Source organism: Apium graveolens, chromosome 4 (assembly GCF_009905375.1).
Source record: "Apium graveolens cultivar Ventura chromosome 4, ASM990537v1, whole genome shotgun sequence".
NCBI classification, from domain to species: Eukaryota; Viridiplantae; Streptophyta; class Magnoliopsida; order Apiales; family Apiaceae; genus Apium; species Apium graveolens.
Window position 1 is genome coordinate 27,371,052 of NC_133650.1, and position 17,563 is coordinate 27,388,614.

Below are 17,563 nucleotides of genomic sequence, written 5' to 3' on the forward strand. Positions count from 1 at the left end.
TACGAGTCTTTAGGGTTTCCTCATACCCAACTCCCTTATCATTCCTCAAACTCTATTGTCTTTATTTTCCTTTCCACTTCAGTTTCTTTTTATTTTCTTTTCTATTACAACCATTTCATGAACCCACTACTCATTGACTTCAAACATCACGTCGTTCTGGGATTCTTGTCATTAGAACGAATCTTGACAACTTTTACAACTTAGCTTCATAATTCATCATACTCGTCCGCCTTTGTTCTGGCTCTAAAGCTTTTACACTATCTCCATAATCTTGGGAATTACTTTCCTGAAAACAATTGACTGAACTTTAATCAGTTTATTCTAACCTCTGGCTCCGTGCCTTTCTTGGTCTTTCACCAGCGGGGTGGCCTCTCTCTTAGGAGGGTAAGTGACAAAAACAGTCTTTTGTGATTCATCCATCATTTAGAATCTCAAATGATTCCTATATTTCCTTTAGCCAGGCTCTCGCCTCTACTGGGTTCGCTTGTTCCTTGGAACTCTGAGAGCTTAGCGACTTAAAGGTCCTGAAAGAATTTTCCACCGCACTGTCTCCACAGGGTGGTGGTTGGGGATAATAGTCTAAGTTCTTTTTAGACAGGTCCATGAATTGCCGTATAGGAGTACCGTCTCGGGTCTCCTTTCCTTACTCGACTTCTGTTTCCTTAGTCTGAACGTTCCCTCCTCCTCTCCATAATCAGGGTCATCCTACCTGTTTTAAATCCTCATTTTCCACTTCATTATGTAATGGGTTCCTTCTATCTTGGCGGCGACCTCCCTGACTATCACGTTCAGGGTTTGCTCTAAATCTTATTCCTCAAACTAGCTTTCATCTAAGATCTCATCTTTAAGCTCTTGAAAATTTGGAACCTAAATTCTGTAGGAACACCTCATTATTCCCTTATCATCTTTCTCGGTATTAATCTCTTCTCCAGTCATTGGCTCTCTGCCTTCATTCATCAATTTTTCTTGGCACAATATAATCTTTTTCAATAATTCGGGCTGTATTGCAATCTCAAACATCATTTCGGTACCGGCTCCGGTTATCTTCACTTCTATTTCCATTTTCTCAAAATCTCTTATCAACTCTCCCAAAGACATTTTCATCTTGAGTCTCTCCTTTATACTAAGGGCATTAGCCACCATTTTGGCTTTCCCTGGATGATAAAGAATCTCATAATCGTAATCCTTGATTAGCTCTAACCACCTCCTCTGGCGCATGTTGAGCTCTTTCTGCGTGAAAATGCACTAGAGCACTTATGGCTTGTGTAAATCTCACACTTCTCTCCATACAAGTAGTGCCTCCAATCTTTAGGGCAAAACTATTGCCACGAGCCCAAGCTCATGGGTGGGGATATCAAATTTTATATTCCCTTAATTGTCTTGACGCGTACGCGATTACCTTATTGTGCTGTATAAGAGCACCCTAATTCCTTATGCGAAGCGTCAATACAAATCATAAAATCTCCTTTTTCCATCCGGCAATGCCAACATAGGGGCCGTCACCAATCTTTGCTTCAGTTCTTGAAAGTCGTTCTCGTATTTCTCTGTCCATTCAAACTTCTCAGTCTTACGAGTAAGCCGCGCTAAAGGGGTTACTATCTTTACAAACTTGAACGCACCTCTGGTAGTGACCGGCCAATCCTACCTCTGGTAGTTTCCCTATCCATGGTCATCAATTCCTCAGTGGTCCTTTATTCATTCTTATCAGGATCCTCTACGGGATCCTCCTCAGCAACAATCCCTTCTAGGACAACATCCTCAACCGCCACATCCTCAATATGAACATCAGCCGGTCCTGCGTTAGGACGCTCTATCGGATCCACAATCTGATCTCCAATAAGTAATAAAACATCATCGCGCTGTTGCTCCTCAACCTCAGGGTTCGGAGTCCCGCTACCATATACGATAACGAACTACGCTTTTATCACGATATTTATAAGGGTTCCCATAAAGGTTTTAACAGTCAGTACTACGTTAGGTAGTCCGACTATGAACTTGGCAAGAGTCCTTATTATCTTAGTGAACTTATTATTTTAACGTCACATCATCTTTGAGGTTTATAACGCTTAGCTCTCATACCATTTCTGTAACACCCCCAAATCCGGGGTCGGGGATCCGGGTTGTCACGAGTTCCAATTCCCTTAACAACTCTTAATCTTAATAAACAACCAACAACTGCGTATTGTGACCCCACAATACACACACACACACCACAAGTTATAGTCTCAGAGATGAATACCAAAAATAACACAAGTTATTTTATTCCACAATTATAAGTCATTATACCACAAAAGGGTTTCTGGATAAATTTACATTTCCTTGCCATTATTACAATTCTTATAGATACATAAGTCTGGTGCATCAACAGTTGAAAGCCTAGCCTATTGGTAATTCCTACCTCAGCTACTGCGGCATCGACGCCTCTAGAAAACTGCGGAACATTTCCTAACCACTTGCGAATTGCGAGCTTGGTCCTGTTCATCTTTTATATATGTTGTTGTGTGATGAAAGAAGAAAGCAAGGGTGAGCAACAAGCCCATCGAAATAATATGTGTAATAATTAACAATATATGAGCATTCTCATAGTACTCATGAAAATCTTGGTCAAGAAAAAATGAACCAAGTTTGACATCTTAATGCGCCCAAGTCTCAAAATATTCAGTATATATGTACATATACTTTTCAAAATCTTGGGAGTCCTCTTCCATGCATAATAAACACAGAGTTCCAGTTTATAACTGTATAAAAATATCGTTGCAAGGTGATCTCATATATCTAACCTCATCTCAACATTTTTGTGAAAATCTTTGTCATGCATAAGATAATCATTAACCAGATACATGTTGAAAAGATGAAGTTACAAGATACTCCAATATACTTATATCTTTTCCGAATACTACTTGAACTACCACTGTTCAAGGTATAATCAGTTTCACAAGTTCATCACATAGATGAGACTACAAGATAAGATTTGAATAGATTCAATCTTTGAAATATCATTATAAATAATGAAGTTACGAGATACTTGATTAAGTCCCGATATATATACACACCTATATATATACATTTCATACACTCCTTGAAAACCTCTGTTATGAAAATTATAAACAGAGTTGTAATATCCAATGAATTTGGAAAGGAGAAAACCTTGGCATAAACCTGATATCTTGCTGATCAGGCAAAGATACCAATAAGTAACCTTTTCTACTAGTAGATGGATGAATCCCCCGCCGGTCATCACCCTGGCCTCATTAGGACCTTGTGCTGGACCGCCACCCGGCCTCTTACGCGTTGATGGGCTGCCACCCAGCCACTTACACTTTGATAGACCGTACCCCGGCCTGTCGCTTATGCCGACTCAATTAGATGGGCTTACTTCCCGAACATTGGGCAAGTAATCAAACTGTTTTCTCAAAACATCAACCTCGTTGCGAATGTAAAATACACCAGAGAGCCGGATCCCTCAGGTTTTGAGCGAGTATTTAAATCCCCTTCGAAAGGAGGATCTTAAATATAAAAATGAGTTTTGGGATCCGCCCTACCTTTTAAAAATTATTTTGAAGACTCGAAAATATTTTTAAGAATGTTTGGAGTAATGCTGATTTAATAAAATAAATCAGTCCCAATATATTAGAAAATATCTGAATATTATTATTTAAATAATATTCCCATAAAGAATAATCTTTATAAAAATAATTGAAGTAGAAGTTTTAAAACTCATACTTGAAATGAATATTAAATAACCAAAGATATACTTATACGAAAGTACAATCTTTATTTGAATAATCGAAAATAAGTTTAAATATCGAAACACTATTCTTTAATAAAATAAAGAATATTATTTAATAAAATAAGCGGAGTCATAAGTCCTCGAATGAATATTCAAAATAATATTCATTAAATAAAATAAGCGGAGTCATAAGTCCTCGAATGAATATTCAAAATAATATTCATTAAATAAAATAAGCGGAGTCATAAGTTCTCGAATGAATATTCAAAATAATATTCATTAAATAAATAAAGTTATTGAATAAACCTTATTCGATTAATAGTTTTGAAAACTATATCTATATATATATATATAAATAAATATATAATATACTCGGGAACATCGACTCCCGGTTTAGAAAATGTTCACCTTTGGGTCCCCTATACTAAGGGTATACGCTACTACTGCTTATCTCTAGCATAGGTATTATGCAACTTATAAGCATTTGAATCAACAATTAGATATCAAGATTACAAAACAGACATGCATATATACCATATCAGCATGCTCCAATATATCGCAAAATTTGCTAATAACAATCATGCACTTATCACAAGATAATGCATATACATATATTTACATCACAACAACAGTATAACGGGTAGAAAACTTGCTTGAGTGGATCCGATAACCTATGAACAACAACATAAGTCGGAATTAAACCCAAGTCGCTTAAGAATCTAGACTTTAACCAATTAGACTCTAACGTTCTCTTATGGTCGCTTATACCCTTAACGATTCACTTAAGTCGCTCGAGTACCCTCCGCTCCACCATTTTTAATAAATTAACCATTAAGATTTAAGGCGATTCTTTCGCGAGTACTCTACCAACTTCCTAATCCACTTTACATAATTATTTCATTTTTCAATTAGTCATTTAAGGGCCTTAACTAAGGTTTTAAAGTAAGGTGAGGGGTAATGGTTCGTTCGCGAAACGCCGTTACTTAAAACGGTCATTTTTCCTAAACCGTACATCGGATTCAAGCGAACCACATATCAAAACGAAGCTCGTAACATGAAATATCTAATCATGGCAATGGTCAGAATCTAACAGTGAGTTCACGGGTCCTGAAGTTAAGAACAAAAACAGTCTAAGGTAAATCGGGCATTACGACGGCTATGTTTACGCGATTACCAAATTTGTACCACTCCAAATCAATCCACAATCAACCCACAATCATTATTACAACCAAAATCCATCCATACTTTACTACAACACCCCCAACATCTCAAGATTTCCAATTTATACTACCCTCAAACATGAACTAAAAGCTTATTTAAGTTCATTAACCAATAATCAAGATTTATAACTTCAAACTCATTACAAAACCAACCCAACTCTAAATATACATGAATCATTCCTCCCAAGAACTAAACCTAGCATAAAAAGCTCTAAATAATCAAAAGTAAGGTTAGGGTATGAGATTATATCTTCCTTGGTGAGTGAAAGTAACTAAGGAGCTTGGAATCACCCTTGAAAATCCTTACTAAAGCTTTATCTAAAGAAAACACAAGATCAAAAATTTCAAGATCTTGAAAACACTATTCACCCTCTTCTTCCATGAATTATTGGAAGAGATTGTGAAGGAAATAGATGTTTAGATTCATAGGATAGCTATATCTATGAACAAGGAACCTTGGATAATTACCTCATAATTTAACACTGCTTGGAACTTGAATTTGGATTTCCTTTTCTTTGAAAATGGAAAAAGGCCAAGAGCTTTGTTCTTGAGGAACAAAGTGAGCTTCTTGATTTTTGTGTTAGATTATTTGTTGGTTGATTCCCTTTTGGCTTTGACAATTAATTAGAATTTTTACCATGGTAAAGAATGAATGGTTCACAATCAACTAACCAATCCCTCCTTCTTGTCATGCTTAAGTCACCATGCTTATGTCATCTTCCCACACTTGTCTTCTTCTTGTTGGTGTGATGACATCATCATCCACTAACCTCTTTGATTAACTCCTAATTACTTGGCTAATGATCGATGATCTGTTATACGGTTCGCTTAACTTTCGTTCTCGTTTATCGTTTGAGGGATCATACCCGGGATCTTATTACTTGGGTTCCCCTAAACCCTTCTCAATATTTTATATTCCTTTTTATGATCCTCTCTTACCATCCTTGAATTTAAATCCTTTTTATCATGTTACCTTATACTCAATTCTTTCTGTATCTGGTGGGTTTTCGGGAAAAATCAAAGTGTTCGAATTTGGATTCTGACGATCTTTACATACACTTATATACCATATAGAGTACTAATAAGATCTCAGAATATCAATAAAAGAACCCCTACATAGTGTGGCATGAAAAGTTTTCTTATTCAGCATAATCAGCAAAATCACTATTCATAAGGGTTACAAAAAGTTCAAAATTTTTGGGGTTATTACAATAAGGAAAACTAGAATAAATGATCTCAGGGCTGCTATCTTTCAAATTGGTGAAGATACAGTTGAATTGAAGAATGCTAAAAGGAGGATGGTTAATGAACTTGAATATGCTGAGAGATGTTTGTTAAAGAACTATCTCAGAACAACTCCTGATATCAAAAAGATCAGTAATTGAAGCCATGTCTAAGATCTACAACTGCTTAAATTCTGATGTGTATACAGACTGAAGCTGTTATCAGACCTTGAGGATGGTAAAGCTATAAGGACTGTAAGTTGTAGTTATCTAGTCAAATTGTCATGCATTTGTACTTAATGTTTTTGACATCATCAAATATCTGTTAAACTTGTATATTATGCTAATTTACAAGTTGGGGGAGATTGTTAGATATATTTGATAATGTCATGACTAATATGATTTGTGTTTAGTTTTCAGATCTTACTTAACAGGACAAATCAGTACTTAATTGGAAATCAGTACTTATACTGAAGTCAGAACTAAAGTTGTCAGAACTTAAGTTATCGGGAGATATTTATCAGGAGATAATATTAGGACTTAAGGAGACTTTCAGATAAGGAAGGCGGCTGATTGAAAGGAAAGAAGATCAAGACAAACGCAAGAAGAGATATGCATGAAGAAGGAATTCTATGAAGAATAGAATACTTGGAAGAAAAGATAACTAGTTAATATATTTTAGGAAGCAGAATTATATTCCATATCAATTAGAATTTATCTTGTAATTGTGTAGTATATAAACACAGACATAGGGTTTACACTATATGTGTTATCATAATCGAAGTTATTATTCATTGTAACCCTAGAAGCTCTCGTGATAAGTTGTTCATCACTGAGAGAGGACAGTTTCATATTGTAACAGAGTTTATTTTGATAAATAAAATTTGTTTTCTATGTTCTTATATTTGATTTGATTGTGATAAATACTGTATTCAACCCCCTTCTACAGTGTGTGAGACCTAACAAAACTAAACAAGATTTAAACACATAATCCTCAAACACTCACAATCTTTTGAATCTTGAAACTATAAAACATAAATACTTAAAATTCAACCATAAAATCTTTAAGGGTGAAGAGTTATAACTTTTTTTGGATCCTTAGAACACCTAGGAGGAGTGTATTAACCTTGGAGAAACTTGATATATCCTTAACAAGCCTTAAACTAACAAGAAAACATCAAGAACACAATTTAGTTTCTAACCAACAATAACATGCCCAACTTTGGACCATGATTTACCTATGAAATCCTTAATGAATGGCCATAAAACTTTACAAGATACCTTTTATATTTAATGAGGAAGATATAGTCCAAATTTCATGATTTATGAAGCTCTAAAACTCAAGTTATAAATGCCCCCCCCCCCCCGTTGGTCTGAAAATCTGAACCGCTGGTAATGAGGAATGTGGGAGCATTTCTTGACTTGATTACTTGAGTGGTGTGATGTAAAATAGAAGTATGGGTTCATATATAATTATTTGTACAAAATAAAAGTGGAGTTATGGCTTTATTATTTGTGTGGTGAAGTAGAAAAGTAGAAGCATGGTGCATAGTACTTCTTGTCTCCCTTACACTATGCATGCTACTATTCTAGTTTGGTTTACTAACTACTAGTTACACTTCTAACTACTAGTTAGGTGTAGGATCTTGCATGGTCACCTTGCATGGCTTCCATTCACTTCTTATTTAATTTACACTCATGCACTTGTCATTTTATTCCGATAGTTTTCCTGTAGAACGTTTCGTTTCATTTCGTAAGGATTTCTTTTATCGCTTATAATCTTTTAATTACTTCCATTCCTTTCTCTTGATCTTAATAATAGCTTAATGAATTGTTTATTTGATGTAGTACTCCCGGTTCTACACCATTCTTTACGAATACTAAAATATGTAGTATAAATGTGAATCTTCAAATTCTGACGGCTTTTACATTCACGTATTTTACCCGTTACATAAGAATACGTTCACGGATTCTCAAGATTCCACTATTCATTTATGGTGAACTCAAAAGTTTTACATAATCACCTCCAGTTACTATTCACTGAAGTTTTAAAATGTTACAAAATTTAGGGTTCTTACAGCCTCCCACCCTAAAAGGATTCCGTCTCGGAATCAGTCCACAAATAGATAGGGGCACTTTTCTTGCATGTGGCTTTTTAACTCCCATGTTGACTCTTCGATGTTGTGATATCTCCACAGAACTCTGACTAGCTTGACACTCTTGTTCTGGAGTACTCGCTCCTTCCGGTCAATGATCTCGACAGGTTGTTCCACATAGGACATATCTTGTTGAAGGTCCACTTTTTCATGCTCCATTATATGCTTGTCATCCGCGTTATATTTCCTCAACATTGACACATGAAAAACATTATGAACCTGTTGGAGGTTTGGAGGTAAGTATAACTCGTACGCCATGGGTCCTATCCATCTCAAAATCTCAAAAGATCCAATATATCGACTCAACTTCCCCTTCTTTCCGAATCTCATCAATCCTTTCCATGGTGACACTATCAAAAACACCTGATCACCTACTTCGTATTCTTTATTCTTCCGTGCTAAGTCGGCATATTTACGCTGCCGGTCTTGGGCTGCCGCTAGACGTCCTCTGAGCAATTCCACTACGTCCCTTGTCCTTTGCACTAAGTCGGGACCTAGCAACTTCCTTTCACCAACCTCATCCCAATATAAGGGTGAACGACACCTTCGTCCATACAGCGTTCGTACGGGGGCATCCCTATACTTGCATGGTAGCTATTATTGTAAGCAAATTCTATCAAAGCTAGGTGTTCATCCCAAGTACCTTTAAAGTCAATCACACAAACTCTCAGCATGTCCTCCAATGTCTGGATGGGTCGCTCACTTTGTTCATCGGTTTGTGGATGGTATGCGATACTCATATTCAGTTGGGTTCCCAAGCATTCTTGGAAGCTCCTCCAAAACCTAGAGTTGAATCAGGGATCTCTGTCAGATACGATAGCTACTGGAACTCCATGCCTTACCACAATTTCCTTGATATATATATCCCCTAATCTATTTACCATTAGGTCTCCTTAATTGGAAGAAAGTGTGCTGACTTGGTCAGTCGGTCTATAATCACCCATATGGCATCATGGTTGGTTTTGGTTCGGGGTAATCCTACCACAAAATCCATGGCTATATGTTCCCACTTCCACGCCGGAATTTCTAAGGGTTGTAGGAGTCCACTTGGTCGTTGATGTTCTTCCTTTACTCGCTAACAGGTCAAGCATTTACTGACCCACTCTGCTACATCCTTTTTCATGTTCGTCCACCAGTAGTACTCCTTCAAATCACGATACATTTTAGTGCTTCCTGGATGGACAGTGTACCTGGTGTTATGTCCTTCGTGCAAGATTTCATCCTTAACTCTTGGACGTTAGGGACCCATATTCGGTAGGTATGTCTCCTAATTCCATTCTCGTCCGGATCACACTTGGCCTCCTCTCCGGTCACCAACTCCTTATTTTCACTCATCACTTGTTCTTGACATCGCCTAATCTTTTCTAGTAATTCTGGGTGCATGACCATCTCATACAGTCCTTCCATTCCTTGTTCGGTAACCTTGACCTCAATCTCTAGTCTATCAAATTCTCGGATCAAATCCTCAGACGTGGTTATCCTCTTTAATCTCTCACATTGGCTAAGGGCGTCGGCCACCATATTGGCCTTCCCCGGGTGATACATGATCTTGCAATCGTAATCCTTGATTAATTCTAACCACCTTCTCTGCCTCATATTTAGCTCTTTTTGGGTGAAGATATACTTAAGACTCTTTTGGTCAGTATAGATCTCATATTTCTCTCCGTGTAAGTAGTGTCTCCACATCTTCAGGGCAAACACTATAGCGGCTAGTTCTAGGTCATGGGTAGGGTATCTCAGCTCGTACTCCTTCAGTTTCCTGGATGCGTGGGCAATCACTTTACCGTGATGCATTAGCATGCATCCCAAGCCCTTATGGGATGCATCACTATAAATAAAAAAATTCCCTTTATTGTCTGGTAGGGCTGACACTAGGTCCGATACCAACCTTTTCTTCAACTCTTGAAAACTTTCTTCCACACTTCTCTGTCCAAACAAATTTCTCTATTTTCCGAGTGAGTCTAGTCAACTGTCCTGCTATCTTAGCAAAATCCTTAACAAATTCCGATAGTACCCGGCTAATCCGATAAAGCTTCGTACATCGGTGGGTGTGGTTGGTTGTTCCCAATTGGAGACAGCTTCTATCTTTGCGAGATCTACTAGAAATCCTTCCTTGCTAATCACATGTCCCAAAAACTGGAATTCTTTTAGCCAAAATTCGCACTTGGAGAATTTGGCATACAACTTTTCTTTTCGTAGAATTTCCAACACTATCCTGAGGTGTTCAGCATATTCTTCCTCCGATCTAGAGTAAATCAAGATATCATCAATAAAGACTATCACTCACACGTCTAGGTACTTCTTAAAGACTCTGTTCATCAGATCCATGAAAGCTGCAGGCGCGTTAGTCAGACCAAACGACATGACTAGGAACTCGTAATATCCATATCTAGTGAGAAACACAGTTTTGGGTATATCCTCAGGTTTAGTCTTAGGTTGATGATAACCCGTCCTAAGGTCAATCTTGGAAAAACACGTCACATCTTTCAGTTGGTCAAATAAATCATTTATTCTCAGTTACGGGTATATATTCGTAATGGTCAGCTTGTTCAACTCTCGATAATCGATGCACAGCCTCATGCTACCATCCTTTTTCTTTACAAACAAAACGGGTGCACCCCACGGGGACACACTCGGTCTAGTCATTCCTTTGTCCAACAATTCTTGCAATTGAACAGCCAACTCTTTCATTTCTACCGGGGATAAACGATATGGGGCCTTCGATACAGGTGCCGTACTGGGAGCTAAATTAATAGCAAATTATATTTCTCGATTCGGGGGTAGTCCGACAAGATCCTTGGGGAATACATCCTCAAACTCATTGACTACTGCTATGTTTTGTATGTCAGGGGTATCTAGTTTGGTGTCTACTACGTGAGCCAAGTAGGCCTCACATCCTTGTCTTAAAAGCTTTTTATTCTGAACCATCGTCAGGAATTTCTTGGTCTGTAGTTGCCCCTTAATTAGAATATTCTTACCACTTGGTGTTTTCAACTTTACTTTCTTCCCCTCACAATCAATCTGGGCATGATTTCTAGATAGCCAATCCATCCCTAGTATCACATCAAACTCCCCTAACTGGAAGGGAATTAAGTCTATTGGATAATTGACTTCGCCTAATTCTAGGTTGCAGTTAGCATGCACCTGACTTACAGGAATGATTTCTTGGTTAGCTATTTCCACTTGTAATGACTCCCTCAAAGGTTCCGCTTTTAAATTTAATTTTTGAGCAAATTCCTTAGATATGAAAGACTTAGTGGCTCCAGAATCAAATAACACATTGGCAGGGTTGGATTTTAGTAGAAGCGTACCTGCTATGGCATTCGTGTTCTTCACGGCATCTTTCACCGTCATGTTAAAGGTTCTGGTAGTTGACATTCTATTGGACGTGGCTACACTACCCTTTGAGCTAGCAGGGGCTGCCGCTGGACAATCCTTCCTCATATGACCCATTTTTCCATACTGGGAACACTTAATCGCTTCATTGGTACAGGATGTGGCATAGTGTCCCATCTTGCCAAACCTATAGCATGTCACCGTCTTCTGAGTACATGTAACGGAATATTTCTTACCACGGTTCATGCACTCTGGAAACGGGGGTCGGGGTTGGCTATGGTAAGACACTCTAGTTTGGTTTCCACTCCGGCCCACACTAATGCTTTCAGTCCCCCTGAATCCTATATTGTGAGTTGGTTGGGAAGTCGTCCCCCGCACAAACTTACTGGGGAAACTCTCCCCTCCCACATTCTTACTCCGGTTATCAAACTTTATTTTCTTGCTTTGCTTCATCTTCAGTCTCTACTTACTTCCCGCTTCTGCTATCGTGGCTTTATGTACTAGGGTGGCATAGTCGGTTATCTCTAGTATCGATAGCGTGTTTTGGATCCACTGCTTTAGTCCTTGCTGAAACCTCACGGCCTTTTTCTCTTTAGTGTTAACAAGCTCTGGCATGAACCTAGACAACTCAGTGAACTTGGCCTCGTATTCAGCTACATTCATGTTTTCCTGTTTCAGCTCTAGAAATTTTAACTCCATTTGAATCTCCATAAACCTTGGAACATATTTCTTTAAGAAAATTATGTGAACCTTTCCCAGGTAACAATCCCCTGGGGCTCCATATTCTTCTTGGCTTCCCACCAGTATTTTGCCTCTCCCTTTAGGAGGTAGGTAGCAAAATTAGTTTTATGGACCTCTTCGGTGCCTATTCGTTCAAATGTTTTCTCCATCTCTTTCAGCCAAGCCCTTGCTTGAATAGGGTCGGCAGCTCTGTGGAACTCCGGGGGTCTAACAGACTCAAAAGATTTGGAAGTATTGGCCATCACTTGGTGAGGTAGTTGGGGCTGACGAGGTTGAGGGGGTAGTTCTAGGTTCTGCCTAAATAATTGCATAAAGCGGTCCATTGGATTTTCTGCCACTTCCGTCTCATTGGTGTCTTCAACCTCTGTTTCTTCATCATTTTCATCGTCCAACTCATTGTAATCGTGTTCTTCATTATTTATTAACGTTGGGCTCAGTGCTCGGTGTTCACGGTTAATACTGCCCGGGCTACCAGACACCATCGGGCGTGCTCTAGTTCTCATTCTTTTTTGCGGCATATCTTGTTGCATATATTTATTTAGGTTGCTTTCATTTGATTGTAATCACATTTTCTAATTTATTACAACATGTATAATTACGCATGTAATGATAATGAGGATCTAAACCACAATTGAGAAATCACAAAGTACTAGTACATTAATTATATATAAGTTTGACCATAAGCCGAGTCTAAATACATCACAACTAGATAACATAACATATATATTGTCCCAAAAGTACAGACCTCCCCAGCTGGTGGTACTAACATAGCCAACAAAATCTACCCAGAACAACTAGCCCAAAATAACTAAGTACACGCCACTGGAGAAAATAACCATCTAACTCCTCAACGCTCGCTGACCCGAGTAGCCTCCCGGGCCCTCCTCATAGCATCTGTCACAACTCAGATGACATCACTCCGACTCACCGGGCCACGGGGTGGGGACAAACGATAAATCCTGCCTAAATCCCTCTATTCAATACGGCGCATGGCACAACGCATGCGTCGAGTACTCGTGTCCACATGCTCTCCCTGGGCCCCAGTCCACATCTGCCTCTCAGCAGTCAACTGGTACCTCAACTCGGCCACTTGGGCCTCAGCAGAAGTCAGGTCCGCGGCATAGCAGCCTACCACCAAATCATGTAATACTAGTGACACCACAGGTAGAGGTGGTGGTGGAGGTGGGGGGTCGACAGGGGTCATTACCATCCCATCCAGTATCGGATCCATCTCATCGTCACTCTCAGTAGGTGATGGACTCATAGGTGCAGGTGGTGGGGTGGGTGCCTGCTCAGGCGTGGCTATCTCTGTCTCTACCTCTGTCTCCTTCTCAGGGTCCTCATCTGGGTCATCGTCAGATATATCCACAACTAGGGCTGGGGCGGGGTCAGCTATCTCCATCTCTGCCAACAGGGTCTCATCATGAGCTCTCTCATACTCCTCTACATCCTCAGGGTCCGACATAGCGGGTACCTACAAGCCATTTAACATACGCATTACTAACCTTAAACATTTAAGTTATCCTTATGGGTTCTTATTGTCAGTGCTACCCTGGTAGCCCAACTACGAACTCGATGTGAGTTCTTAATCATTGATTTGGTTGATTCATCACTTTTTACCACAATGTTTCGAGAGACTTATAACCTAGGGCTCTGATACCATTTCTGTAACACCCCAAAATCCAAGGTCGGAAATTCGAGTTATCACGCTCACTTATTATTTACCAAAATTTGATTAAACCACTTTTACTAATATCACTTGACCTTTTCATTCATAACTCATACACGCACAAGTTATATGCTCAGAAACATTACTAAAATAATCCACGTGCTAGTTATGTTCATTACAAACCAAATGTAATTATCTCAAAAGGGTGAACACCGAAGGCAGCTCTACATGAGACTGACTCGGGACACAAATGTTTTAGTTCTTATATCAGAGTTTGCAAAAGGGAAACCAACTCTACTCGTCTACCTGATGGGGCTGGCGCACAAACAACCTACGATACTCACGAGCATCTCCTACCTGCTTGCGGGCAATAGTCCTGGTCTGAGCCATGCTGGTAATCTGTTATGATATGATATATAAAAGCAAGAGTGAGCAATATAGCTCAGCAAGGTATGCATATACATATATAAGTATGTGTGAACAAGGAAAACCAATAATTGAACTTTGTATTTTCAAATACTCTTGAAAATTTATATGCTTGTCAAATTTATTATATTCTCAAAATCAACTATAACATTATATCCCCTCTATACTTGTATTCATCTCTTTTCCAAACTTCAAGATTTTACTCGAACCAGGATTATAAGCCGGATTTGATATTCACATCATATATTATGATTTAAAATTCTGCCTTATCGGCCTTCCATTGTAAATTGTACAACAATTTTTCCAAAGTGGAAGGAAATGGACTATACTGGAATAAACCACGTATGCGGTGATCAGCCATATATGCAAACTTTCTCTACTAGTACAAGGTGTCAACCGACATGTGATAATTAACCTAGCCATCTTTGGGCTTATCAAGACACTACACGGCTTTTCTCATATTATCGTGCAAGTCTGAAACCCAGTTGTCACACGCGGTCCACATAATCGTACAATGCGCCACTGCTCTCATGGTCGCTGCCCGATACTATCTCTTGACCGGGCGGGCTACATTCCAGTCTCAAGATAAACAACAATGATAACTTTCATTTTAAAACCCTTTTCAAAGGAATAGGTCACTTGGATTTGACCTTCATTCAGATGATTTGTTCGTCAATCTTTAATTCAATTGATCCTTGGGAGTTGTCGGAGTTTTGAACTTGAAATCATATTCAAATCCCTAAATATAATAGAGAAATACATATATATTGACTTCTTGTGTTTCACTGAGCGAGGAAGCAAAACTCTTATGCTTCTAGACTAAGTTCCCCAAGGTTTTGATAAGTTTCAGATGGTTGATCCCTTCGTTGAGGTTTGAATAATTTAGAAAGTACCTTCGGGAACTACGTCTATTTTTAAATAATTTTTAGAAGTCCGGAAAATATTTTTACTAAATATTTAGGGTTTCAGAATATTTTTAAATAAGGTTTAAATAATTAATAAATCTTAAATAAATAATCAAGACGGGAGTTGATACCCTATAGATACCTTTTTAATAGTTGAATACTTTTTTTTTAAGTAGAGTGAACTGATTTATAATCTATGCAATATATTTTTATATACTTTCTGGATATTTAATAATCCTTTAAGTATTATTTACAAAATAATTAATCAAATAAAGATATCCCTTATACGAATATTCAAATCCTTATTAAAGATATTGATAAAAATCAAATCTCAATCGCTCGCTCGATATATATTACGCGAACATACTTTGTTTAACAAAATCGAAATCTCTCACATCCGGCTAATCCCGGGATTAAATAATTTTTAAAAATATCTCTGACTCCCACTATAATGTATTATCTCGGAAATAAATTTCAACTTCTTGTACTAGTCTGGAATGAAATTATATTTCATAAATAAACGCACATTATAAGCGTATTGAAATCATTGACAAACATATATCATTCGTTTATTTTAAACCGTAAAGTATGGCATCATAATCACAACAGTATTTAAAGCATGGATATTATAAGATAGGATTTTGAAAACTTGCCTCGAGTGCTATAATCAAGGTAACGATCTATAATCAAGGACCAACATTCTAAGTTAGTACGCGATCAACGATTCATTTTTAATAACTATCTTTCGTAACAACACAAGTGTAACCAATCTCCGTTCGGTCACATTCTTAACACTTAAATATCCACTTTATGGCATTGTCTAGTTTTAATATCGATCGCTCATATTACCAAGTCCATTTCAAGTTTTAAGTTCGAATGTGAGAAAATGTGCGCCAAAACCTCCTTTTTACGCGTTTCTCTCTTGCGCTCTTTTTAGTCAAATATTTCTATAAAATCGAAAAATTAATATTTTCACAAAAATTTTTATGGGATTTCTTCCTTAATGTAATATCCAGTTACCTTGATTTTTCCAAAGTAAAATTAAATTTTTTAGGGTTCCAAATTCATCACACAACTGCACTAATCCGTAGTTGTCTTTTCGTAGAAATTATTTTACTTAAAATGGCCATAACTCCTAAACCGTAAATCGCATTGTGACGTTCTTTATATGTACAAAAAGTACAAAAAAATATATAGCTTTTCATTCCCAGTGGTTTACAATTTCTAGATTATTTCATGGCTGAACCTTTTGCACAATCCAGAACAAGTGCACAAGTTCCAAACTTAACATCTACAACAAGATCTTGACATTTTCTGTGACGGCCTCAACCCCGGGGTCAGGAGTTGACGTCACTATACACCATCACCAAAAATATAAACAACAGAATTATTATTAAAATATACTAACTTGACCCCAACCAAGATCTGATCCAGGTTCAAATATAATTCAGGTTCTCACTAATACAAACTATTTATTCAACATCTAACACACACTAACTTTATTCAGCAACTCCTCAGACCTCATGGCTTGATACAAACTACCTCAGAGGAGCCGGGTCCAGTAGGGCGGGAACATGGGTCGGTCTGACTGGTCTTCTAGGCATCTGCGAGATATACATAACAGTTTGCAAGGGTGAGCATAATCGCTCAGCAGTACCAAAATATGAATAACAAAATAAAACAATAATGTAACAATAATAGGAACAGAGCTATAATCATGATATCAACATTTCATAATGAAAATCAGAGATAACTGGATATCACTAACTAGCATGCTTTGTTAAAACAACATAGTAGTGTGATGTGTAATACCAGAGTCTAATTTTAGCATGCTAATCATTTTAGAAAACCATTGTATCAACTACTTATGCTCTTATGTAAATCACAAATCCCAATCAGATACATAGCGGATATGTGAAGACAGCTTATCAGGCTATCAACACCAGACGGCTCAAACTGCCATCCCATTTACCTGTTCTGGAACTCAGAGACTAGCTAGGTCTCTGACCTGCTGGACTAATCAGTTTTATAGTGCGCGCAACTGAATTAGCCTCTTACGCCACCTCAATAGGCCTACTATGGCCTCAATGTATCCCATATCTGACCGTTTTATCCAGTTTTCAAATATACTTGTACCTATCTCATTTTCCAAAATCA

The 17,563-nt window shown here is 38.0% G+C and overlaps 1 protein-coding gene across 1 annotated transcript; it reads right to left on the reverse strand.

The window, feature by feature from the left end:
- Positions 1 to 8,284: 8,284 nt before the first annotated feature.
- LOC141718451 (uncharacterized) lies at positions 8,285 to 10,693 on the reverse strand. The gene is made up of 4 exons (XM_074520838.1): positions 10,617 to 10,693; positions 10,344 to 10,574; positions 9,485 to 10,088; positions 8,285 to 8,923 (listed from the first exon to the last, which is right to left on the reverse strand). The coding sequence occupies exons 1-4, from the start codon at positions 10,691 to 10,693 to the stop codon at positions 8,285 to 8,287; spliced, it is 1,551 nt and encodes a 516-aa protein (XP_074376939.1).
- Positions 10,694 to 17,563: the final 6,870 nt, after the last annotated feature.

Excerpts from the sequence above, each read along its gene's own strand:
- LOC141718451 (XM_074520838.1), bottom strand. The coding sequence starts at position 10,693 with ATGTCGTTTGGTCTGACTAACGCGCCTGCAGCTTTCATGGATCTGATG. Across the intron at positions 10,089-10,343 it reads AGCTTTATCGGATTAGCCGG|GAAACTGAAGGAGTACGAGC; the intron begins GTACTATCGGAA and ends CCACGCATCCAG. Across the intron at positions 8,924-9,484 it reads AGGAAGCACTAAAATGTATC|CTACCATGCAAGTATAGGGA; the intron begins GTGATTTGAAGG and ends TTACAATAATAG.